The sequence below is a fragment of the Grus americana genome, chromosome 16 (assembly GCF_028858705.1).
Source record: "Grus americana isolate bGruAme1 chromosome 16, bGruAme1.mat, whole genome shotgun sequence".
NCBI classification, from domain to species: Eukaryota; Metazoa; Chordata; class Aves; order Gruiformes; family Gruidae; genus Grus; species Grus americana.
In genome coordinates this window covers 11,559,935-11,587,126 of record NC_072867.1, presented here as the reverse complement: position 1 = coordinate 11,587,126, position 27,192 = coordinate 11,559,935, and the positions used below count along the sequence as shown (strand labels likewise).

Genomic DNA, 27,192 nt, shown 5'->3' with positions numbered 1-27,192 from the left:
ACAAGACATTCCCTATAGAATTTAAGAATATTATCTACAATCATTAAGATACGATACTAAACATGATTTTAGTATTCCCTGTTGAACACTTTTCAAGAATCTGTTGTTTGAAGTCACGTTTATAAATGTAATGGGGCCATTTTGTCTTTGTACTTAAGTGAAAGTATTTTATTTAAAAGGAAGAATTCAAGACACCTCCCTAGAAGTTGTCTTCAGGAACACTAACATTAACCTATAGCTTCTATATTCAAAGAACCCTTCTAAAAGATTCTTCTCTGAATGCAAAAGGTGCCTGAAAATCAGAACACGTGCAAACACATAGAAATCCAACTAGAAAAAATCTGCTGACATTCAGAATCAAGTGTCAGGGTGTATACACCAAAACAGATTGGAATGTGCTGATCATAACCATTAAGCACTGGATCCTGCACTTTTGTATTCATGCATACATAACAAAACATTGGAATTACTATTTGCATCACAGTTTTGTTTATTAAATTCTCATTTCATACCTAAATTAGGTCCCAAGTACATATTTAAGTACTATTACCATTCTACAAGATTGTAAGAAATCAATAAAAAAATCTACTGCTATAAAGATCATGGAGCTAAACCCTCCTTCTCCCAAACACTCCCTCACAGAAAACCCTGACCCCCTGATGTTAGCGCACATGCAAACAAGAAAACCCAACCAAAGAAACAAAAGAAGCCGCACGGACGGCAAAACTAGACTTGTCTTTCAATTCATCAGTTGCTATAAAATAGTAAAAACAGAGAGGACTTACTAAAAACTGCCAATGATGATGCTCCTGATTTAAGGTGGTGACATGAGACTTAGAAATCTGTGTGTCTTCTAAAAACTGAGTCTGGTCAAATATTTTCTGTGATGTTGCAGGCTGCAGACATGATGAATCATTTCCAAACTGTGTAGAATAAAACAAAACAAGTGACCAGTTTGTTAAAACTGCTTTTGTACTAGCTGACTAGCACTTGCTCTTCCTGCAACACAGCATGTTTCATTAACATGTTTTTCATTGCACGTGCCCCAAAAAGCTGCTTGAAAGTGATAGTTAAACATACATCACATACAAGAGAAGTCAATCTAAACTAATAAACATTTTGTAAGGGCAACAAGACTGAAGTTCAATGTAAACTTCCAAAATAAGACTTAAAATAGTGTGGTCATTGGTCCCTTGCAGTAAATTACTTTCAGAGGGTAAGTGACAAAATTCAGTTTCATTATTTTCTATGTAGGGACACAGAACTAAGCAGAAATATTCTGATTAATATTTATCATTAGAGTCTACAAGTTTGTCAGAATCTCTCTTTATAATAACAAAGTTCCAGCAAAGCTTATACAAAGTACCACTAGAAATCCTGGGGTTTTTTGCCAGGTCACCCACACAACTCACAGTCCTCCCTAGCTTAAGAGGGATCATTAGGTTTTATATTTCCATTTTTTTTGGATGGAGTCAGTGATGTCCACATTCTCAAATTCCTTTTTAAAGAAGGTTTGGGAATGACCATCTCAAATACACTACATTTTCATGTAAATATAATTTGAAATGCAGATGTCTCTGAGGAACTTTAACAGATCCTGTATTTGGGATAGTTCAAAACTACTTAATCCTTTGCTTAGCTTCTCTGTTTTGGCCAGCAATCAAACACCATTTGCAAATAGAGACCATAATTTATTGAGATAGGCACAACCCAAAGTCACTGAAACCAATGGAAAAACTTGCACTGGTCTTTGGGTAAGATCCGAATTGTTTATAGCTGAGGTTTGCAACCCCAGAAAAGATGCAATAAAGCGGTTCTCCACTCAGGCAAAATTAGCTTCCTTCCTTAAACCGTAAGTCAATCAATTTTAATACCACCTACAGCAAGTAAGAGTCATATCCATTTTAAGCTCAGGAAACACAAAGAATGGTGAAAAATTTTTTTAAAAATAAAAAAGGATTTTAAAAGTAATGTAACATAGCATCAGCATTGTGACAGTTTTAAATGAATCAAAGTTTGATAGAAGTCTAGCATGAAATGTAATTAACTTGTTCTTCCTATTCCCAGAAGCAGCTTAGCAAATCACTAAGATGCTTACATATAAAGATACCTATGTGACTGTCCATTTCATGGACAGTAACGAATAGGTGGCTGTTTCCACGATATAAGGATCAAATGTAGGTCTGTCAAAAAAACCTACAACTTTTAAGACTTAATTTACAAAGCTATAATTCAAGTAATAGAATGAATTGACTGGAAGGACAGCATGCAAATATGTGCAAGAAAGAAACTTCTACTAGCATGGTTAAACTTCTAAAACTCCAATTCAACACTCCCAAAAGATGTACAACATGCAGTGCATGGGGCCAGTAGATTTCATAAGCCATCCCTTGAATTAAAACATGCACAGCGCATTACTCGTCACATACATACACTGGAAAGGCTGAGTATTCAACAGTATTAGGTGCATTGATTAAAAGAATAGAAGAAATAGCTACAGCACACCCATAAGTATTTAATAATAGAGAGTATTCTGTTTATGATTATTCATTTCCTCATATAAACATTACTCTCAACAGAAAACTTTCTACTTCCTCTGAAGGGAGTCATGTATTTAAATCATGTGTTTCATGGAGATCAATTTCTCTAATCCATTATATTATTTTCTGCCCACAAATGAAAAGATTTACCAATCTGAGGTCCTCTGCACCCTTGCTGACCTTTCCATAACTATCTTTTTAATAAATTTTACCATGGCACATCTGATAGGAAGTAATTTAATCTTCCTCTAGTATTTTTCTAGTTGGAAGACTCCATAAACTGAAACCAGTATCACACTGTATTGGATTTGTGTGGCAAGGTTTTGGTAACCAGGGGCTACAGGGTGGCTTCTCTGAGAAGCTGCCAGAAGCTTCTCCCATGTCCGATAGAGCCAACGCCAGCTGGCTCCAAGACAGACCCACCACTGGCCAAGGCCAAGCCCATCAGTGATGATGGCAGCATCTCTGTGATAAAATATTTAAGGAGGGGGAAAAAACCTGCAACTGCAGCCAGAGAGAGGAGTGAGAATATGTGAGAGAAACAACTCTGCAGACACCAAGGTCAGTGAAAAAGGAAGGGGAGGAGGTGCTCCAGGCACCAGAGCAGAGATTCCCCTGCAGCCTGTGAAGACCATGGTGAGGCAGGCTGTCCCCCTGCAGACCATGGAGGTTAACAGTAGAGCAGATATCCACCTGCAGCCCGTGGAGGACCCCAGCAGGTGGAGGCACCTGAAGGAGGCTGTGACCCTGTGGGAAGCCCATGCTGGAGCAAGCTCCCAGCAGGACCTGTAGACTCGTGCAGAGAGGAGCCCACACTGGAGCAGGTTTGCTGGCAGGACTTGTGACCCTGTGGGGGACCCACACTGGAGCAGTCTGCTCCTGAAGGTCTGCACCCCATGGAAGGGACCCACACTGGAACAGTTCGTGAAGAACTGCAGCCCATGGAAGGACTCACATTGGACCAGTTTGTGGAAAACCGTCTCCCTTGGGAGGGACCCCATGCTGGAGCAGGGGAAGATCGTGAGTCATCCTCCCCCTGAGGAGGAAGGAGCAGCAGAGATAACGCATGATGAACTGACCACAATCCCTACTCCCCATCCCCCTGCACTGCTGGCGGGGAAGAGGTAGAGAAATTGGGGTTGAGACCAGTAAGAAGGGAGGGGTGGGGCAAAGGTGGTTTCAGATTTAGTTTTTATTTTATCATTATTCTACTCTGATTTGATTGGTAATAAATTAAGTTAATTTCCCTGAGTTGAGTCTGTTTTGCCAGCTTCTTGTTATATTTTCTCTCTCCTGTCCAGCTTAGGAGGAGGAGCGATAAAGTGGCTTTGGTGGGCACCTGGTGTCTCGTCAGGGTCAAGCCACCACACAGACACACTCCTGCAGAAAACAGAGGGTGTTTTGTAAGAACTTTTGCTGTGCCTTCACTTTTGCACAAAGTCTTCACAACTCTGAACCACATGCTCTATCTTCATATCCCTCTTTTTCCAATATTCAGGTCAAAATAATTGTGTGCAAAGATGCTAAAGCTCTTGAAAGAACAGTTTTAGAAATAAATGGTGTTGCAACTACAGCTGTGAAGCAGTAAGGCACCTTCCCATAATGTTTGATTTGGCTTGCATTTCAAAAACTAGAAAATAAAAAAAAATTGAGTAGAAAGACTTGCTGATTAAGCTCAGCAAATTAAATTCAGATGAGCCCCCATCTTTGCAGAGATGACTTCATTTCAACTATACTACGTCCCTCAATAGCTGTATTTTCACATAAGCATCTGTGTGCTTCCTCCTTATACCCAAGAAAAGATTCTCTATGAGCATTTGTCAAAGGTATCCAACTGTCCTCCTTAAAATTCTCAGTTGCTTCGGTACCTATGAAAACTAAGTAATATTCAGCCAGGTGACACACCAAGATTACTCTCATCCCCACCAGTGCTGTTCCATGACTTCCTCCCACTCCCTTTTTCTGTCTTATTTATCTTGTATCACCTGCTAAACTGTGAACTGCTCAGAGAAATCACTCTTGCTATTACACGTATGTAGCACAACACTATCTGGAGTGTGAATTCATGCTAAAAATCATAATATAACAACAGAGAAGAGCTGACATTTATTGGTCTCAGTAGATGATAAGCATGAATAAGTTCTTCCAAAGACTTTAAAACCCCTATTTTTCACTAAAATGGAATTCTAAAAATAACTTTGGATAGTTCCCCTCCACACACAAAATGGCAAGGCATATGAATTGCATCCTATATGCACAAGCTAAATATCAAAGGTTATTGTCTAACAGATTGTTCAGAGTTAATGATAGATACTTCCACTCATACCCCCACATTTCCATCTATTTTTAATGTCTTTACTTACATAATGTTTGATGTCTTCATCAGCACCAATCTAATTCTGATGGCAACATCAAGGCTGTACTTGTAGGACATGGGAAATCACACTGAAAAGCATGCATCCTTACATTTCTGTTAGGCTTGGGCCTGGAAGCACAGGAACTTTTATTTATTCATGAGTTTCCTGAGAAGAACTAGTGGTTGCTTTGTGTCAGCTGAATAGGATCGTAATTCAATCTTCACTGGAACCTGTTTATTTGAATGACTCATTAAGGTGCAAGATGACTGCTACAGAACTCTGTTTCATAATAACAAAGCCTTTTGTTAGGGGAAGATATGTTTTGAGAAGTCACTTTATGCAGTTTATCAATGTTCATTTTTGAGACACAGCATTATTTCTTAAAAACATAAACAAATGAAGTGAAGCACATTCACACCTGTAACAGTAACATTTTGCTGCAAGGATTGTGTCAATGGACAGTAGGATGTTTTATGGGCACAGGCCTTGAAAATGCAAGCTCACAGCTGCAGGAAGACTGGAACAGGATAATTTCTAAAGTGCTCAAGGCTTGGTATTCAAGCACAGGATTTGCAATCAGCTTTTCAAACAGAGCTGTTACCATTCCTCTGAAATTCTGGTCTTCGAAGGGCTATCTAAGTATAAATGACAAGGAGTCAACTGGAGTTTCACAGGTCTACAGCTCTAGTATCTACAGTATTACTATAAATGCAGGTAAGAAATGACCTCTTAGAGCCATATGCTTATGATAATACTCATTATAGAGTTTTCACTCAGGAAAGTTTCAGGTAACACAAACAGCAAGAATAGTTGACCCTTTACAAACAAATCTTTTCCAGAGATCACTGCTATAGCATACACATGATACGAAAGTCTGCTCAAGAACCAAAAGAGTTCTAGGAAAATTGCCTAGGAGGCACAGCACAAGAGGTCAAGTGCTGAAGTTACTGCTGGCTATTGCTTAACAGCTCTTTTTGGAGCCAGAAGATCCCAGTAATGGTTTACAAAGAAAGCAGAATACAGAGGAGTTATGCTCATAATGGCAAATAAGTCTGGTTTTACATTCATTTTCACATCACCTCCATTATAGATAAGGAACAAATACAAAAAACCAGGTGCTGAGTTGGAGTGTGTGCATTTCCTCAGGGTTTTTTGAACCCTGGAGAACGGCTGCTTCTAAGTTTCATCCTCTGATTTAGGGCTTTGACATTTTGGTATCTTCGTTCTAATTCAAAACCAAGACTTATGTCTGTCGTAGGGAGGAGGAGAAAAGACATTCCAGCTCTTTCTCTGTCCTACCAGCGTGAAGCCCTGCACTTTGTAAATAAGCCTCAACTGGATATGCAATTACCGAGTTTACTGTTCTGTTTGCACTTGACAGCAGTTTGAAACAGGAATTATTTCAGGAATAATGATTTCAGGTTCCCTCTAGGACCACGGAGAGGTATCAATTTTTGTGGATAGGCATCACTTCAGTTCACAAGAAAAGTGTGTTAGGCATGGTCTTGCACACTATATAACAGCTACACCACCAGGAAACTCCCACTAAATGAATAGGGAACTTCTGAAGACCACTGGAACAAACAACATGAAAACAGATGGTTGTAAAAGATGAGTGAGGAGATGAAAATACATTTACTGTACTCAAATCTGAATAGATTCTCTCCTTGTCTTCAGCTGACTGGCCATGGACACATTCCTGACAAACATTTGCCTAGGGATTTTGCCTTCCAACATTTCCTGTCGTTTATTATATTACTTTAAAAATCTTTCTTGTTGTTGCTTTTACAGCTGATCTTCCTGCAAGTGTTCCAGCGATCTTAACTAATTTAATCTTCTTCCTCACCCCATCTCTATGCAAAACCTTTTGCTTATACTTATTCATGATATAATCTAAAAGGGATTAAATACATCTGGTTCATTATTGGCTATTAACTGAAAGCAGACATTATCATAAGCATCGGTTCTGAAGCCATATTATTTTAGGGTGACTGACCTCCAGAAAGGAGTAAGAGGCAAAAGCAACGTGCAAGTCCCAAAAGCTGCACTGGGATATCTTAAATTTTAACATTATTTAGTTGTTATGGTATTTCTTAATACAGTGATATAAAATATTGATACATACAAGTGCAGCATAATGAGACTTTTTATCATGGTCCATTGGAGATCTAAGTCTTTATCAGTCTACATATTTCTTTTCAAGCTGAAATCAGCAAGACGCAAATGTCAGCAAAAGGTAGAGGTCTAAATCTGAATACTGACATTCTAAGCAGCATCTATAAAGTCACACCTTCATTAAAGTTCCCTTAAAACTGTAAGTCACATTGGAGTCTAAAACAGTATTTCATGCAGATTACAACATCCAATGTATTTTATGACAGCTAAACTTTTTCTGATTGGTGAGGTATAAATGCTTTGCCAACTTTGAAGATAAAACAATATAGCTACCAAACCAAATTATATTAATATTCCTTACCTGACAGGGTTGTGAAGCAGTGTTTTGGAAATTAATTTGAAAGATGCTGTCATTGTATCATATATTTCACGATCTCTAACTATACATTAAAAATAATTCAGCAATCGACTTTGATCTTACATTGCAAGAGACAAATGCATTGTGATTGAAGAATCAGTAGCCAAGTTGTGGAAGACAATAACATTCAACACAAAAGGCAAAATGTCAACAATTATAAAGTTATCAGCCTGCTGAACCAATTCTTAAATGTTGTGTTTGTAATGTAATACACTTCCATAAATCCTTTACAAAACACATTTCAATCTTTCCTCTTAAATTGAAAGGATTACCCTGACATGCCTCTGCTTCTAATACATGCTCTTTTTCTTCTGCCTCTATCAGAGAAATATTCAGTATTAGTGAAATAATCAGTAATATTACAATGTATAATAATTATGCAGCTCTACACTCTGTGTGGGTGCATGCATGTGTGCAGAGAAAGATATATTTAATACACATGCTAAGCAAGACAATATATTTTATTTACTGTCTATAATTAATTTATTACTATTTATTACTATCCTATTAAGTCTAAGTATGTAACAATAAGGCAAACCCTGGACTAGCAGCACTGTAGAAATGCCTCTTAATTTTTTAAATTAAAAATACCATAGAGAACAAATTCATTATCTGTATCGTGGTAGTGCAATACTGCAGAGTGTCAGTCAAGGGACATGGCACACTGTACTACCCACAGCACAGAAAAACATTGCATGCCTCAACAAGCTTACATCTCTATTTGTCCATACTAATTCACATATGGCATCTTTTATAAAAAATGAAAAATTATGAAATTTTACATCTGCCTGCATATTTTCACCAAGAAAAACTGAAAATATTATGACATTGAAATATAACTACATTATGTGCAAAAACTACATGATCTTTCTGACCATCTTACCAAAAAGACAGCATCATCATGACTTCCAGAACCCCGCCCCCCTGCAGTTCCTCCTGGATCTAGAAAAAAGAACTGATCTAAAAATCAAACCCCAAAGAAATACAAAATGCCTGCAGCTTCCAGGGATGGTTCCTTAGTTTCCTACCACGTCACTGGCCCATGCCTGACCTTGTGTAGTTTATAACATCTGACAGGGTCATAGTACAGTGATTTAGCTGCAGGCAACCACCTTTACAAATGATACACATAAACACACACTTTACTCTTCAGACAGCCTTACCAGAAGAAAAAACACTTCATGTACTTTGCAATCTTACTTGGTTTACTTTTTTACTGAATAAATAAATACAATTACAATTCTGCATTACCACCAAATCTTATCCAAATCAGCTGATCTACACAGCCACTGACACAGGAATATGGCTGAGGTTAACTGTAAATTATATATACAGGAACAGGGGAGAGACTGGAGAAGAGGTAACAAGCTTGCAACACCACCAAAAAGTTTCTAAAATAGTAGTGCCTCCTAAGAAGCATGCCTTGAGGAATTATTAAATTACTGTTTGAGGAAGAAAAAACCCAAACTTTCAATCACTTGTAAAATCACTACTGCCCTGCAAGACAACATTTGCTGTTAATCAAAGGACTCAAATAAAATGACGTGGCATTTCATGATTCCTAAACTATCATTTTTGAACTTGTTAACCATAACACTGCAGACAATTTCTCTACTCAATGTATTTTACTCTTCTGTTGCACTACTGCTCTGATCTTGCACTCTAAAGACCAGGATTTGACTGCAAGAAAAGAGGGGATATTTTCTGTCATATTAGAAAATAAGGGGGAAACACGACACAGGTGCTCCAATAGTTATGGCGTAAGTGAGAAGTGTCAGTATAAAGTTCACTGAAAATATGGAGTTGCCATGGAGAAATCTGAGGGGGAAAGAAATACAGTGTCTTGCCTGAGAAAGTAATGACTTAAAATAAGGGAACCTCTGCATCACTGTGATAGTAACAACTGATGTTTCTTTAAGAAGGAATGAAAATAATTTAATTTTCTCACTCTCGCATTTTTTTTTTTTTAGCTTAAAGGTGATAGTCAACTAACAGGCAAGGGCTCAATATAATATGAAAATAAAATTTTGAAAGGTGCGACAGCAATGTTCTTAGAAAGAGTCCACATGCCAGGTTTGGTGCCCGTAACAGTTAGAATAAAGTCCTCACACAACATCTCAAATGCCATCTGGAGAATCCATCTCCTGATATCTTTCCATCAGTAAGGCTGAACCATGCAATATATATTCATTTTAACTTTCTAGTATTAAGTCAAATGTTATCCTCCATCCTTATTACAATTGAGAATATGGAAATACTTTGATGATATTTGTCCTAAGATTTGAGAGCCTTCTGGTGTATTAAACAATCCCCAGTTTTGTACTATTACTTCATATTTCAAAGTCACAAAACAAATCAATTAGTAAGATTGTGCCACCTCGTCCTTAATCTCATTAGAAAAAACTAATGGCTACAGAATCAATTATTTCATAGAGATTACTGCCTTAACACCATTAGCCTTTACATCACACAGGCTCATTTTGAATTTTCAATTCCATTGTAATTTCCTCCACTAGTTTAATTACAACCCTTAATTAAGTCCCTTCTTTAATCAACTTTATAGCTATGTCCATTCATTTACAGCTGCATATAAGAAAAGAAACAAAGAGCAATTTGCAAAACTGTAAGGCCAGCACAAGAGATTTCACAGTATTTGGATGGCCTTAACCTCTGTTCCGAGAATTGCAAGCATTCCTTCCTTTTAAATATCCATAATAAACCCATAATAAATACAAAAAACCCCAGAATTTTAGCTAGGTTTTACAAAACCATGACTGATAGATTTTTGATTTTGCAGTTCCTGAAAATCCAGTGGATTATCGATTATATTTGCATACTTCGTTGTTCAGTTTTCTGTCAATTTTAAGAATCTGTAGCTTGGTTACACTTTTCTAGTTACTCCAAAAGCTAAGCTTAGAGGGCAGGTCTTTTATCTGTATACTGTGAGGATATACTGGAATTTTTACATCACACTTTTATCATACCCTTAGACATCCTGTCCTGACATGGAAAGCACAAATCAATAATGAGACAAGGAGTGTCAATCGCGGAATAGGTAATGTATTATAGGAAGCTTAGCTGCTTAAGGTAACCTGATCGTTGAGGTGCAGCTAGGTTGGAAAAACTATTTCCAGGTTGTCTCCAAGGTCAAATTCACTCGTACAAATCTACTACATCTGAATCTGAAACAATCAGTAGGGGCCATTTGGCAAAGAAAACAGTTGTAAACTGTTCAGATATATTAAATCTCCCATTACTCCTATACAAAAAAGATTTACATAAGCCTCTCTGTTTCTCACTGAAAGAGTTGTATCAAATACTTGTTTGAATTTTCACCGTTTTGTTTCAATGGGTGCGGAAAGTCCATCCTGTATTTCTGCACAAATTTTGTGTTTTATAATTAAAATACTAACTTTTCAGGGTATGCAGGTGCTATATTTTTAGAAAAGATAACTCTGTTTCCAAAGAAATAATTGAGATTTTCCAACTTCATGCTTTACTATTATCATAAATACTTTGTTGTTCTTTCCAGAGCAAAGCGTGTTGCAATTTATGGCAATCTATAGCCATGAAATTAATACGCTGCTTTCTTTGAAAGTTGCCCTTTTTAACCATTGTGTACTGGGAAGATGTAGAAGTGATTCAGAGTAATTCACCCCACTTATTAACATATTCTATCTGGACATATGTACATATTTGTATTGGCAATTTTTTTTCTGTTAATACTATTAATTCATTAAAGTGCATATATATACACATATAAGCACTCTTCATTAATGAAAAGATCTACTTTCCCTTTACACAGTTTGCAGTAAAATGCAATTCCAATTTTTTAAAGTTAATATTTGAGCCACTGACTCATCCCATCAGTTGAAAAAAACCCAACATATATCTTACATGAATTTCTTTTCAATAGGATTCTGAACATTCCCTGAAGTTCAGAGTGATTTGGCACTGTATATGCCTTTGTCTACATCTGGTGTGACAACTTAAAACTTAGTTTCCAAAACACATTGGCTAAAAGAATATTTGCCATTCCTAATGTTTTTGGCATTTCAAACCTATTACAGACGCACTTTGAAAAATCATTTTGCTGTATATAAATCCTGACCTCAATCCTTTGACCAGGAAAGCCCAAATTTAATCTCATTTTTTTTGCAGACCCTCATATCTCTACAACATCTACACAAGGAGATGTATTCTTTTTTAACAAATTACTGTTTCAAATAAAAACAATAGTATTCTGATTCAAATAAAACCATTGCTCATACTTCTCTAATCAAATATATTTTTAAAAAAACCAGCTTCCTGCTAATACTTGCAAACTCACCTCCCTTGAAGGCACATATGCAGCAAATGTCAGCCTTCTTTTCAAGAAGCAGCATTATCTCTGAGTATCAGTGGAGTTGCTAGCCAAATATTCACTCCATAAACATACTAATACATAAGCATTCTCATGGTGAGAGATACTTACTGGATCTAAAGAGAAGTGTGTGAATACAGAATTGCTCAATATTAACATCTAATACCATAATTAACAATCACAGAACATAATTTTTTACTGTTTGGTATTTTAATAGAAAAGAGTAATAATGCTTTTGCAACAATGGTACTATTTCAAGAGAAAAAATTAAAATATTCTCCATTAACAAGTAGAATCTTCTTATTTGGTGGGCATGCGATCAGAGACATGAGAGGTTCTGTCTCCTAAGAAGATGAACTTTTAAGTATTTGACACTTTTTAACTGGGCATAAGGGAAAGGTGCTGGCCTTCAGTGACCTTCAGTGAAAGATGAGATTGGAATGACTAGGAATAGCCTCTGACCTTCCGTTATCTTTAACTAGCTCTACCCAAATCTTTTTTTTTTTTTTCTTCCTCTCTCTCAAAGAAGAGAGCTAAAAGCTAATTTATGTTCCTTCCTTATTGCAGATAAGGACAGCCTGTGTTGCAGATAGCACAGCCATATCCTCCTGATCATTAGATCCTGCAACTCAGGAGCTATTTTTGCCATTTCTTTCCACTACATCACAGAGTCTTTTTAACCTGCCTCCTGTCCCTCCAAATCTCTGTGATTACCAAAACTTGTTGTCAGGCTCTTATCAGACTGTTTCTTGATTAGGGCAAAATCCTTGAAATCCCAAACGCACAATTTGCCCTTTTCCAGCTGTGAAGTAAGCAGCTATTGTTACTGTACTCTTTGCTTGTAAATGACTTTTGAGTTTTCTGATGTGCTAAGCTGGAATTGATCTCTCAGGAAGGGCTATGAAACACCAAACAGCCCTGTGCAAAGGGCTATGAAACACCTAATGAATTTGGAATAGTAAATTTTCCTATTGGTCTACACACATTTCCACTTTTGCTTTGTTTGCTGAATTTTTTTTTCCATCATGGTATAACAGAAATTTCTTGTCATTTCTTGATAAAGAGTCTAAATGTTTTTCTGCTTTAATTCCATCTTTCATATTTTCATGTATAACTGATAAAACTTTCCAGTGACTTTTTTCTTAAAGATCTATTAGAATAAATGTACCAAAAGTAAACTAGTAACAAAAATGAGAAATGCCAACGCCCTCTCTGCATGCAAGTTTTTTCTCTTAAATACAAAAAATGAGACCAAGGGAATCCTATTTCACTGAGCAAACTAACAAAAGGTCAGAAAGCTTGATCTTTGTCACTGGTGTACTCTGTCTGAAAGCTGAACTGCCATTTAAATATTTATAAGGGAGAACTGTAATTGCAGGTTGAGAGCTGTGAGAGCTCTGCATGTACAATACAGGAAACTCTGAAAATATTCATGACATGGGAGGTATTCTACCAAAGGAAAATTTGGGTGAAGAAAAGGAGTTCTAACGTGGCATTTTAATAATTTCTGAATCAGGATACATAAGAGAGTGACCTGAAACCTGTTACTTTTGGGGTCTGTTATGGAACAGACACAGAAGAGAAATTCAGACTCCTCCTGGCTACTGAAAACTGGTGAAAAAAAAACAGTTTCAAATGATGACAGCACAACCAGCAGTAGATGGAACCATGTTTCATTTGTGTGAATATTTTTTAATGAAATAAAGAAAAAAATGAGAGGAGAAACAGCTGTATACATGACAAAGTTGAAAGGGCAAACAAAAACATTCCAGACCCTGCTGCATCTATTAACTGAGCTTGCTACTAGCAACAGAGTTACCACACAGCAGATTAAGGGTTCTTGCTAGATAATCTCCCTTCCTGTCTCATTTTAGTGCCTTTAATTAAACTAAGTTTATACTTGTCCCCCTAGTTTGAAATCCAGTGTACCGAAGCAATTTATTCTATTTGGCACTATAAGAAAACCAAGAAAGCTCATAGAATTCACAGTCAATTATTCCTACACAAAACCCCAGATAATATGAACCAAGGTGACCAGTCTACAATTTACCAGCAAGACACACTATGCCTAAGGTTCACTCTGTCATCCTCTATCTGTGCTCCCTTCCTTTTCACAACACGATAGAGAATATTTCCATTTTGGTCATTTAGTAAATTACCTTCTAGTCACATGAAGCCCCAACACTACTCCAAGAAGAGGCTCTGCAGAGCATAGCACCCAAAAGACAGCATATCAAATGCCTATAGAGGTGAGATCATATCTTGAGATAAAGATGCTTAAAGAACTTGCAATAAATATCTTCCAATAAACTGAATGTTTGAAATGGATGTAATTGCAAGATAAATTATTTATAAACTGTTTCTATCAAAAATATGTAGAGTGAGCTTGATAGGATTACTTAAACATCTGAAGAGAATGAGTATTTAGCTTAGACTTAAGAAACAAGTAGTTTCATGAGGACCAGGCTGAGATCAAAGGTATTTTGTTGTTGGTCCTGCTCATTCCACTACTTTTTAGAAAGGATGACTACCTGCATAGTCTCTACCTAATTATCTCCATGATATTGAAAGTTTTGAAACCAAGCTGCCTTTGAAAATCATATAATGCATTTCAAAAGAAAGAATCATGTCTTCTTAAATAACTTTTTTTGAGCATATAATATGTTCATTGTTTAATCAAGTCAACATCCCAAAATATTCCACTGATGACACCTCGTGGAGTTGCGTAATGATTTCTATCAGCTTTCTCAATACATTTCAGACTACAGGCAACCAGGGTATCAATCTTTAAGACTACAGGTCACGTGAGGATCCACATTACATACTGAATTCTGTATGAACTCTTTAATTCCATTTTGCATTCATGGCCTTTCAAAGGAAAATGTTTATGTGCCATAGGATTCAGACATGCACATGTCACTTCTTGGTATTGTGGCAAAAAAAAATAAATTAAATTATAGAACATGGTTAGGAAGATGCAACGCATCATTACCAAGCAAAGTCCTTGATTCAGAGTAAATAATCTTAAACACATGATCCATGAGCAAGCTCATCGAAAAGCATTAAAATCTCTAACTTTACTAACATTTGGAGAGTCAGCCAGGATGAAAATTGATGTAAATATTTATAGCAGCCCAATTCATGAGTTCAGATCTGGTTTTTATAAGCTTTGTGTGTGTGTGTGCGCGCGCGCGTGTGAAGAGACTGGATAAGAAAGATCGCTGTGCAAAGTTACTTAGCATGTGCTATGTGAAATATCCACTAAGAGCTATTATGAACACCACCTCTTGTTCAGAAAGTCTCCTCAGCAGCAAATTGCTGGAGATTGGAAGAATATGTATGAAAAATATAACTATGTATTTTCCTTGCTCTTTAGTCCAAGCAGACTGTTGATCACAGCTGAAGAAAGGGGACTGAACTCAGGGGACCTTTGCTCTGAAGTAATTTTATGTTCTTAGAATTATGTTATATCATGTTCCTTATATTCCTACACCTATCATTACCACTCATACCATTGGTTAGTTTTCAAACCCATGATTACTTGAACATTCATTATTCTATTCAGTGTTTCTGTTTCCAGTTTGGGGTTTGTCAAGCATGAGAGTATTTCAAGATTTCCATTTCACCATTCCTAGCCGGAACATCCATTCCAAGCATATTCATGTAAAGACATACAAAACTTTCATTTTATGCCAGCATTTCTTTCAATAAAACATGACCTATGTCATTAGTCATTCAAAGCAAACACAAAGGAGCTCAGAATATTACTGAAGCAACTGGTTTATCTAAATTAATTTTTGTGATTAATATTTTTTGCAGTGAGAATGGGCTAATAATGAGATTGAAGGAAAAAGGCAATATTTTACCTAGCTCTAATTAGATGATATCAATAGCGAAGTCGTCTTCTACTTGGGCAGATACTACTGCCAGCGAAGTTTTAACATTAGGTTCCATAGAGTAGGATCTGTGTTTCATATTACTTACTGGGCTCCTGACTGGCTCAGATTTTGGTGACAATACACCTCCTATCAACACACTTAACTCAGTTATAAAATCCATCTCTGTACTGTTAGACAGGTCTTCCACAAGGTCTACCATCTTGAAGGAAACCACGCATTTTTTCCGAGTAATACGAAATGACTGGTGTATTGCCACTGCCCTCTTCTGGACGAGATAAGAACGGGACAGACGTCTGTAGTCCCTACTGCTCTGGGTTAACAGGAAACTGGCAACTACAGCTCTTGACTTTTATTTTCAAGGTAGCGTTCTTGAATTTTATGTTTATGCTTGCCATGCAATAAAGATATGCACAACAGTAACAACCACAAAATGGCAGAGTCACAACAAACCGGTGGCAATAGGGTAACCTGATTTTTTCAAGAAGTTGACAACATGAAGACACTTGATTTCAGCTAAAAACCCCCACACCTGCTTTTGAAAATGAGCTCTGGTTATAGGCAAACAATCTAGCTTAAACTGTGATTACAGACTCATTTTCCGGCCTAGCTGTGACAAGGTTGTGACCTTTAATAATACTGCTTCCTCCGCTAGTTTGGGCTGCTATTGAAAAGTACTTTACTGACTCTCTGCTGCCTCTTTCATAGGATCAAGAATAAATGAGTAAGAAATGTTTGTCATCAGAACACAAGAATGGGATTCAGGTGATGCAGATCTACTAAATGGCTCCAAAGACTCAGCCTCTGACCTTGGATAATTCATTCAGCTTCTTTGTAAAGAAGAAAAAAATATGTTCAAGCCAAACAGTTTGGGAATAAACTATATTATTGACATAGAACCACAGATGTACCATAGCAATGATGGGATTATACAAGTATCTCAGTAGGTAAAAGAACACAGGCCACGATACATAAGTTGAAAAAGCAATTCCTAATTACCCGTATCAGTAAAACCACTCACTGTTAGTGCTCGATTCCTTATATCTCTGTTCAAATATCTTTCCAATCTTAGCCAGATTGAACAATTCCTATTATGACAGGAAATAGGAAACACTACTGAAAATGCTAAGTTTAGCCTGAGGGTAATTATACAGATCTAGCTTTGGGTGAATGGTGATCTTGACTGTGAATGGGAATATTGTTTAGAGTTTTTAATAAATAAATTTAAAAATTAGAGCTCACTTCTCACTTGCAAGTAAGAAAGAAAAATAGGCTGTCCTGGAGGCTATCCAGGCATGCAATCACAGCACTGGAACAGAAACATCCCATAGTCTACATCGCCAGAATGATAAAATAAAAACAGTTGACAACAAAACCACTTGATAAGCAATCGTATATGCACACCCCAACCAATGGAAAAATTGTAGGAAAATGTATTATTTATTTTGATTTGATAACTGAACTACCTGGTAAAGTCAACTACTTCCAAATGAACGTAACAAAAGTTAGCTAAAGCTTGGGATTTTTTTAAAAATAAGAATAATAAATATTAAAAAAATAAAACCTTACAGCTACCATAGAACTTTAACAGAGAGGTAGTATATTACAGGACACCAGGTATGGCATTAGAGGAGCCCTAGGATCTATTCCTACCTTATTTACTTACCCTTCCTATAACACAGGAAAAGTGACATCTCTCTTCTACTAAACAAAAAGTTGAATCCCAGCCTCCAAGGTGCATTTTCACAGTCAATAAACATAGGATCTATACCAATGGGGTTACTCTTGTCCCATTTATCTGGTACAGGGTGCTTCAGTAACAGTAACCTATGCAATCATACGTTGGCCATGTTTGTGACACACCTAGCTTGACCCTCCTCTCCTAAATAAAACATTTGGCAGCTAAGACAGCATGTATGCTTTCCAGCATGTGCAGCTGTTAGAAGAAAAGGTGTGTGGGAGGTACAATGACACAGAGTTGGTCTGTATTTCCACCCAGTTTGTTCACGTCCCACTTAGAGCGCTGACAGTGCATTCAGTGTATAACATTATCCTCACTGAAGGGTTCCAGCTTTGTATTACCCTGGGGAAAATACTAGCATCTTACTGTCTCAGCCAATAAGCAGGGACTTGCATTTGATTGGGATGATTATATGTACTTGTAAGGGCTGAAATACTCCCCCTGTGTACTGTTCCCCTCTAGAGTGTAACTCTGCAATTATTTGCGGCCCTATTTTCTAAAAGCCCAGTACACTGAAGTCATGATACCTGCTCAGTGCTCTTGGGAAAAAAAAAATCTAGCTTTCATTTAGGTTCCTGAAAAGGAAAGCAATGCCAAACTGTAGGCATTTAGCCACTTGAAACACATATCCATGAAGACCTTTGAAAATTGGCTCTTGCTTTAGCTGACATCAGTTCTCCAAAGCACTGCAATCTTGAGGGTTCCCATATTTTTAGTTACGGTGCCAAATTGCTCCGAATTTAATTAGTGAAACACCTAGCTGCAGAAGTCTATCCTAAACTCAATGCGAGAGTCTGCTATTAAAGTTTTTATGATAAATTCAAAGCCATTTTACTTTGGTACCTTCTGGACATGAGGTCCTGATGCAAACAACTCATGTGTTAGTATCTTACATCTAAAAAGCACTCCTAACTATATGTCTCAAAAAACAGAGTATCGCATAACATGCCAATAAATACTGTGGAAAGAGCAAGAAATGTGATTCTTGGGAAAAATATCAATCTGGCTATCTAGATGAAATTTTTGCCTTTTTTTTTTTTAACACTGAGATAACATTACAAGTATAAACTCAGATAAAGATGCAAGTGACATCTCTATACTACCATTTCTTTCATGAAGTATGAATATTAAATAATTTACCTAATTTACAAATTCGAAAAAGCTTATTTAGCATAAGACTGGATGATTTCTCCATTTTATTCATGCTGCAAATATGGGCAACATTTGTGCACTGGAAAACCGGTATAATAAATCACTCTTGTGATAAATGTCCCCATAGCTATTTTTCACAGACTATAAGGAAGCTCTGCATTAGCTATTAACTCAAACCTATATAAATCTCCTGACTAAGGAGGAGAAAAAAAACCCAAAACTTTATGAAAACCGGATATCCATCAATGTTAAATGTTCTAAAATATTTGAATTAATATGAAAATTCACAACATCACGTATTAATATACACTTCACATTCAGGTTTTATGAATGTACAAAGGAGTCCATGGTCCACATGTCGAGAGATGAACAACAGATCAGACCTGTCACAGCTATATCCCCATTCAGCAAAGCATTTAAACCTCAATTTTTAGCAACATGTATGAGCAAGCTACTGTATCATCCTGCAGAAGCTGCACACTAGCAAAAATAATACTTATCTTTTCCATGTTGATTTTTATTTAAATGAGTTATGTATCAGCCAGACCACTTTTTCTTTCATTTGCACACATGTAACTAATATCTTTCTTACTGGCATTATCACTGAGTGATACTACCAGAAGTCTAAGGAGAATCAGGCCTCTAAGCCCTAAGTATTATCAACATAAAATGTAAACCCTTTAAAAAGGATTTGAGGTGGCTTTTTATGAGAAAATGACAGTCAGGAAAGCATCTCCCTTTGACATAAACAACAAGACAAGAACTAAAGATTCATCTCTATAAAGAAATCTGAAACCCAAACAAAAGCCAGAAGGCATCTGATAACAGCTGGTATCTTTCAATAGCCAAACCATCTGAGTTTGACATCCCTATTTTGGCAATAGCAAAGGTATCATTTTGGCAAAACCAGAATCTCCAATCACTAGACAAACAGCATCTTGAACCTGCACTGTAAAGTTCACGATTTTTCTGTCCTCTCCTACGTGTAGTACTTTCAACGACTTATGTGGCAAACAGCAGTACCACTGTTAATTCTCTGATCACCTAGTATCAGGGCTCTGATGATAATTATAAATGATTTCATGACCAAGTTTAAATGTATCTGCCAAAACAGAAATTGAACCTGCAGAGAGAAAGCTTTTTTTTCCCAGTGTAAGTCTTTGACATAAGCCTCGCTGGATCTGTGCCTACATATGCAGCCAAAAACATTAACAAACAGACTAGCCCTACAGCACAGCCACCTGAGCACCGCAGGCTTCCCCCAGCGTTCCAAAAACACTGCAGTCCACAGCTTTAGCTCTACAGGTGAATAATCTGTCATTCTGGCCGTGCACTAATGGGCTAATCAAAAGAGATTTTCAGCCTGTGAAGTATAAAATGTGACTGCTTCACTTTAAAATCAGAGGGAGATGTGTCAACATCAGACTCAAGCCTTCAGGTCCTAGCCACCACTTAGTATAAGAAACACAACTGTTTTTTCACATAGTAAGAATTTTGGATCATCTACACAGAAATTATGAATGATGCATCAATGTTTATCAGAACCAAACATTTTTCAAAATTTATTCCCATTATAGAGATTTATATTAATGTTTACTATTAAAAAATTAATAACATTTTAATACAAAATTGAATATGTAAATCTTCATGGGATTATTTTATTTATCATTAGAGATATATAAACACCTACACTTGATCTAGTTGTCTGGGCCCTCTTACAGTCAATGGAAAAATGGGCACTTCTACAATGTAATTTATCTCGACTCTAAAACAGATACTAAAAATAGAAAGCTTTCTTTCTCCATCTAATTTTTATAACTTATTACTAAAGTACCACACTGCTCAAGCACTAGTCATTCATCATGGTCTCTCTGTGATGGTGCTCTAACTGGTCCTTTCTCTGGCTAGTCTTACAGCAAATTTACCTTGACCTCCCACTTGCTTTTCTTATGAGTCATTTAACAGATCATCTGAACCCCATATACATCCGTGCTTACACCTTCATTTCACATGAAACTATGCCTATAACAGCTGCTGACACTTGCCCTTTTTCAGGGGAAACTCTTTGAATAAAGGCAAGTTAAATAACTAAATTATCACAGGTCCCGAATTAAGCCCAGGAAGCGAGAATCAATTTACTTTGACTTTCCTATTAAGTTATATGAAGATTAGTTAAAGGATTTTCTTTTTCTCCAGCCTCCGAGTCCTGTATAAGCGAAAGGATAGAATTGAGGATATGCGGGTCGCATCTATGTTCCTCTTTGATCCGGTTAATGAAATTGAGATTCATTGCAATTTTCTGCTTTCCATCATTTAAGGAATGCAGTTACTTTGAAGATTCCTTGAAGCTTACAATATTTTCCTCATAACCAGATTCTATTTCTCCTGGATATTTCTTTATCACTGCCAGTATAAGTTGTTAATATAAATCTTCTGTCTACAGCAATCTAGATGGACTGAGCTCCACAAACTTAAATTCTGTCTTGAATTAACTTTTCTAGAAAAGTTTTTTGCTTTCTCTCTCTCTCTTACACAAGCATCACGTATTTCTAACTACTGGTGCACGTACTGGGGAGGTCTGTAAACAGGTTGTGAAGCCCTTGTGTGGACAAAGTTTTGGTATGTTAAAGGGAACACCGCACTATCTCTAAGTGATTTGCTGCCGAGCCTTACTGTCATTTCTTCATCATTGCAGCCGTACTGTCATTTCTTCCTGGGGTAAGAGAACAATACAACCAGAGGAATCAGAGTATAATCTTTACACCGACCTTCCACCTCTTTACCTTCTGCAGAGCAGATTAGTGCACATTCTATTTTAATTCTGCATGAAAGCCATTAGTGCAAAGATTGGAATACATGAATAAAAATAAACAAGCAAAAAAACCACACCACATCTCCTTTAAGTCTTTACCTTGCATGTTCTGCTGGCAAGCTTAGATAAGAACACTAGAGGGAAACTAAGAATGCTCCAGACAGTAAAGGTTAATATTGCTGTGGTATGGCTTGTTTTTGCACAGTGATTAGGCTCGCCGCCAGCCTGATTCCTTCAATGTTTTAACTATCCGCAGCTTGAGTGATTACATTAATAAACTTCCAGTGCAGACAGCATGCTCAACTCTAGCCACTGTTCATGTAGGAAGAGAATGGAAGTCTTTAAATATACTTTCTTTTCTAAATTCTAAATAAAAAAGGCAAATCCTGGCTTGATTTTGTCAGGGAGAACAATTCCTTAGAAACTTCCGGCATTCTCTGGATTCTCAGAAGGATTTTTAGGACCAAGAGAATTCCCTATCGGCCAAAGAAATATTTTTTTTTCTTTATTTTTAAGGTTGAAGCAGCAGATCTAACATTCCTATCCATAACCCATCACAGGTCTGCATAATTCAGATCACAGTCATAGCATCCCTACAAATTACAGCTGGAAGACTTTTAAGGCCAAAAGCATACACCTATACTAATCAAGCTAAGAGAATAAGTCATCAGCAATGATTTATAATCAGAGATGAATTTAGCTGATCATAGGTCAGTCCAGAAATCTTCAGGTCAAACCCCAAATAAACAGAACCCTAAGTGATTGAGTTGCACACAATCCCAAGTATATCTTACAAACTAGTACATTATCAAATACAGATGGGGAGCAATTGAATCTTATTATGTACCAAACAAATAAGAATATCTTCACATTTGGGTAGCAGGCAAAATGTTTGCTAGCAACATAAAGGGAAAATTTTAAGCAATGTATTACAAGCCCCACTGCTTCACAAATCTCTCTGAACCAACAACAATGAATACCTCTTTCAGCAACTATAATAAATGCAGTTTATTTTTCTGCAACAGGAACAACTCCCTGCTTGCCCTAAATCTTGACTTCTGCCTTAACTGTATCCAGAAAGGAGATAAAAGCAGTATTTGCAGAGTGAGTCAGACATAGTTACTGTCTTCCTTATGGGGAACTACAAGCACCTGTTAAGCAGTCAATAAAAGTATCCATGTCTTTTTCACAAAATGTTGTTTCATCACTTCACCCTCCATGACTGCTAGTTGTATACAGCTGTATACAACTGCAGTATTTTGTTGTTTGTTTTGATTTTATTTCTGCATCAGGAAATGACTGAAAACTGAAAATGTTTCATATATATTTTACAGAAATCTACACGTTTACAAGTAAGTTTACTCAGTGGAGCAGGACTATGGTGTGGGTGGAACATCCAGGTTTCATTCTCAGCTCTGTCACTGACTCATTGCAGAAACTTGGGGAAATCATGTGCCCTTCTAATCAAAATGATCATTCTTATCATAGATGTGCAGTAAGGCTTTGTTAATTAATGTCTGTAAGTACTTCAAAATTCCAAGACTAAAGACAAAGTGCATCATAAGAATCCATAAAACATACAATAATGTATCTATGCAATAATGCATTTAACACTTCTTAACCATTAATCCTGTGCTTGTAAAAGGCAAACTACTGCCATTCGTTTCTAAACAGACTTGCATACACAGAGCCAGAAAAGCTAGTGACTCTATGCCTCCAAACCTTCTTTGACCTCACTGAGGTGGAATCATTTAAACCCTACCAGTATCAAACAAAATTGCCTGGAGACAAACATGTACAAAAACAATCCTATGACTAAGAAAACAAATAAGCCTGTTTTCTGTATGCTTAATCATCTGCAACTCGATCGTCAGGTTGGGCTCCAGCAGAACTGCTCTGCAATCCTTCTAAAGGCTGAAAAGATGAAAAGGGCAGCAATAATACATGATGACCAGTCCAGTAACAGACAAATTTAAAAGAATACAAAGTAATGACAAAAAGTAGACCATCTTTAACACGGAAAGCTTACCATAAATGTAGCCATTTATTAGCATTACCTTCTCTTCTATCTTTATGGAGAAAACCTGAATATCTATTAATAACTCATTCTACTTGAAACAGATGCATGAGAGGCTGTCACTCCAAATTGTCTTCAATTTTGTGTCTGCTCTTCCTCCTCCCTTCACATGACTATGGCATGTATGTTTGAGACACATGTTATTTGTTTGTTATTTTAACTTTAATAAAGTTTTGCTGCTAAGTTTGGAGATGTAGCTTCAATCTTTTCACAGCTGAAGAAAGTTGGCATTATATGCTACTCAGATTAAAAAGCATTTTGTGCTGGAGGTTTCTTGAAACTCTTTGTTCCAGAATCAGACCCAGATCCCTTCTAAAAAGGAGAATTCATACGTATCATCTGACTGAAAGAAGGTCCCTTAACTCTTGATTACTCAAATCAAAGCATCAAAACCACTACTGCCATTAACATCCATCTAACCACCGCTTCAGCTGATCACATTCCTGAAAGCATCCTCAGAATATCCTGCAGTTTTTTAAGGAAGTGGAAATCAAGACACATGTTACTATGAGAAGCTGACAAGTATGTATGCACGGAGGAGTTTTCTCTTCTGGAATTCATGCACTGCGTGCCTGTGCCCAGGTTCTGGTAGCAGGGCTGCAGAGGCCTCGGAGGAGGGGCTGGAGCTGCCCCACGCCAGATACAACCCACCGCAATGATGAAAAAGCAGAGGCAAAAAAGTTTTCATGCATCAGGATTTCTGCTTATGTGGGCCTCCAAGAACTGGTCTGAATTTAAGATGCAGCCTATGGGTAAGCCATACAGGTCAGAGCACAACCTCTACTACCCGTGTTGCTAGCCTTCCAGAAAAAGGAACTGTGTGAGTATATAGAGATGCACTAGCCAGTTATTCATTGCCTTTTGTGCAGAGACTGCTGATGCCTTGCATTTGGTTGGCATGAAAACATATCATGTTTTAAATTACCCTTACATGGCTATTAGTGAGTTCTATCAACTGTTATGTTCTTTAAATCACTTCCTCATCTCTTCAATTTAATAACAGATGTTCCCCTCTGGGTTCGCTATTAAGGTGTTAAATTTCCCTGGACACTTCCCCCCACCCCCTTCATGATTGGCTTTCATTTGGCATAAACCCTGAGCAGGTATTCTTGAGACAGTACAAATAATAACCCAATGCATCTCACCCCACAGGAATAGCAATTTGAAATAAGAATCTGCTTTTCCCAGGAGCACCTTTGGGAAAACCCTAAAAATGAACAGCAGAACTATTCACAATACAGGAAATATTATGGTAGTGACAGATTAGGAGAAACCCAGGGCTTCCAGAGCAGTCATATCTTTTAGTTATGACCTTTGCATTTTAAAATATTCAGTCACCTACACTGAGAAAAATACCACAGGCACCATGTAAAGACTGCAAAAGTAAAAGAGTTTTTCTTACATAAATAGCGTTCATGTAGCACTTTGAAGAAATGGTTCATTGAGAATTACTGAATTCAAACAGTGAACAAGTGCATGAGGCATTTAGATAAGGTAAAAACAGAAGTTAGGTTAAATCTTAGACAGACATGTTACTGACAAATTACACTAAAAATGAACAGCTTTATATCATTTTTGAACACTTCTATCATCCTGACAATCTTTTGTTAGAATTGGAGCACTAAGCTAAGCTTATATATATATATAAAATTAACTTTAAAAATTCTAAAAGGCAGAATTAGTGATGAAATCAGACTATTACCTAATTGTTTTGCCACTAGTAGACTATAAAGAATAAGCCCTTTTAGTGTTGTTTCATGATATAAGCTGTCCAAACTCGTGGTTTATTCATGTGGCCCCTTCTTTTCTCTTGTTCCAGTTCATCTTTCTTGAACATAAACCCTGTACTGACACAAAAAGGTAGAGCTCTAAAATGTATTTTAAGTATTTTACAGTACACATAAATTGTTTCAATTATTCATTAAATAATATGGCTCATTTCTTACATTTCTCGCCTTCCCTTTTAAATGTGTATGGTAATTTTAAGAGACATGCAACAGAGAGTAAGATGTTGTGACAATTCCCCTGAAGTATTTACTTGATGTTTGTATTATTTATGTAATAGTAGTCTATTATCAATCCAATAATGATGGATAGTGATAGTTAAATGTTCCTGTGGGACTTCACAGGCCTTCTTCCATAAAGTAGGTTTGATGGGACTATAAAAATCCAAATGTATTTCTTCCCATGCACACTTGTACTGGATTACAACAGTGGGAGTCATGCACATGAGAAAAGATTTACCACTTATCTGAAAAAGATATACTGCACTGACCCATTGTGAAAGAAAACCTTTTCAGCCCTGAAGTTATTCCAGTAAATTAAGAAATTCTGATAACAGTAATGACATGGACCTTTAAAAGCACTGCAGCTCACAGGCACACATTATTCTTCCTAGTTAATGTCAGCAATTATACTTGTAATAAATGTTGCAAATAATAAAAACAAAATACATAGAAAAATACAGATTTGAGGAATGTAGCACTAAAAGCCATGATTGCTATGAAAATTCTGTCCTCTTAGCAATTATTACACATCACAAACAAAAGAACATTTTTATCCTCAAGGCAGATTTGATGTCAAGGACAGTCCCATTTTGCTTACTTATGAATTTTAGTTTTGAAGGGGCAGCAGTCCACAAATGATAAGCTTATAAAAATCTAAATTGTAGTATATAGACAGGACCAATGATAAGAAATTAAGGAGGATACTGTCATTCATCAGTATTTAATAAAGAGCATTTCTGAACTCAGTATTAAAGTATCACAAATTTGAAATTATTATAATATGCAAGTCTGGACAGACACCAGGAGAATCCCTTCATACATATGGAAAATGAATGGATGTTACCTTTTAATTCTGTAGGTTTATCATCAAGATTTCTTATTTACCTCACTCCCTTCATTTTTGACTCTGTGTTCTCACTGTGGGTTTGTTTTTTTTTTTAAGCCTCTCCCCTTCTTCCTTCCTCCTTCAGCATCTGATCTAACTTCTACGAAGAACTAGTACACAGAGCTAGAAAGTAGGTAAACTAGGTTGGTCCAAACCAAAAAAGAACACTCGGGCAAGAGAATGCTTTGCTCCAGACACCTCTCCTTGTGTACAAAAGACCCCTCTCCTTTGCATAATAAAATGCACACATTATTAATAATTTCTTTTAAGGGGTTGCACAACATTTTATCTATCAAACAGTAATTTCTTGTAGGTGAGGAGACTAAAAACTAACCATGGCATTATACCCTCTCCAGAACCACAATCCGCTACCTCCAGCTCCTGAAAGTAAATTGAAAAATTAATCTCTGATTTTAGTTTTCCCTTATTGTGGTTAAATAATTTCTACCATTTAAAAAAAAATCCACAAACCCTATTCAAACAGTAATGTACATCAAGACTCTTTTCTAACAGTCATTCTTTGGGATTGTAAGGAAAAGGGATAGAAATGGCCATACTAGATCAGATTCCAGACCCATGCAGTCCAGGCAAAATTGGCTATCAAATGCTTAAGAATAAGGCACAAGAAAACCACAGACATTCCCCTGTAGTATAATCTCTAGTCTCCTATAGGGCCTGGAATAAGACACGATAAACACTAACAAAACATCAAAGCATGCAGGCTTTAACATCCCCTCCAATTCAACTACCGTCCAGTTCCATCCAGACATTATAGTATATAACTCAGTCATGTTAAGGAAAATTTCCTGTTACTTAGTTACAGGAAATC

The 27,192-nt window shown here is 36.8% G+C and overlaps 1 protein-coding gene across 18 annotated transcripts in view; it reads right to left on the bottom strand.

The window, feature by feature from the left end:
- The window catches only part of RIMBP2 (RIMS binding protein 2), a 171,720-nt gene that overhangs the window by 110,973 nt on the left and 33,555 nt on the right, over nt 1–27,192 (bottom strand). For all 18 annotated transcript variants that reach the window (XR_008579568.1, XR_008579569.1, XM_054844747.1 and 15 more), the window contains exon 6: nt 786–923. Coding sequence is in view for 16 of the 18 variants with exons in the window: in XM_054844747.1 (XP_054700722.1) it covers nt 786–923 (138 nt within the window). In the remaining 2 variants the exon portion in view is untranslated. The remainder of the gene's footprint in view (nt 1–785; nt 924–27,192) is intronic.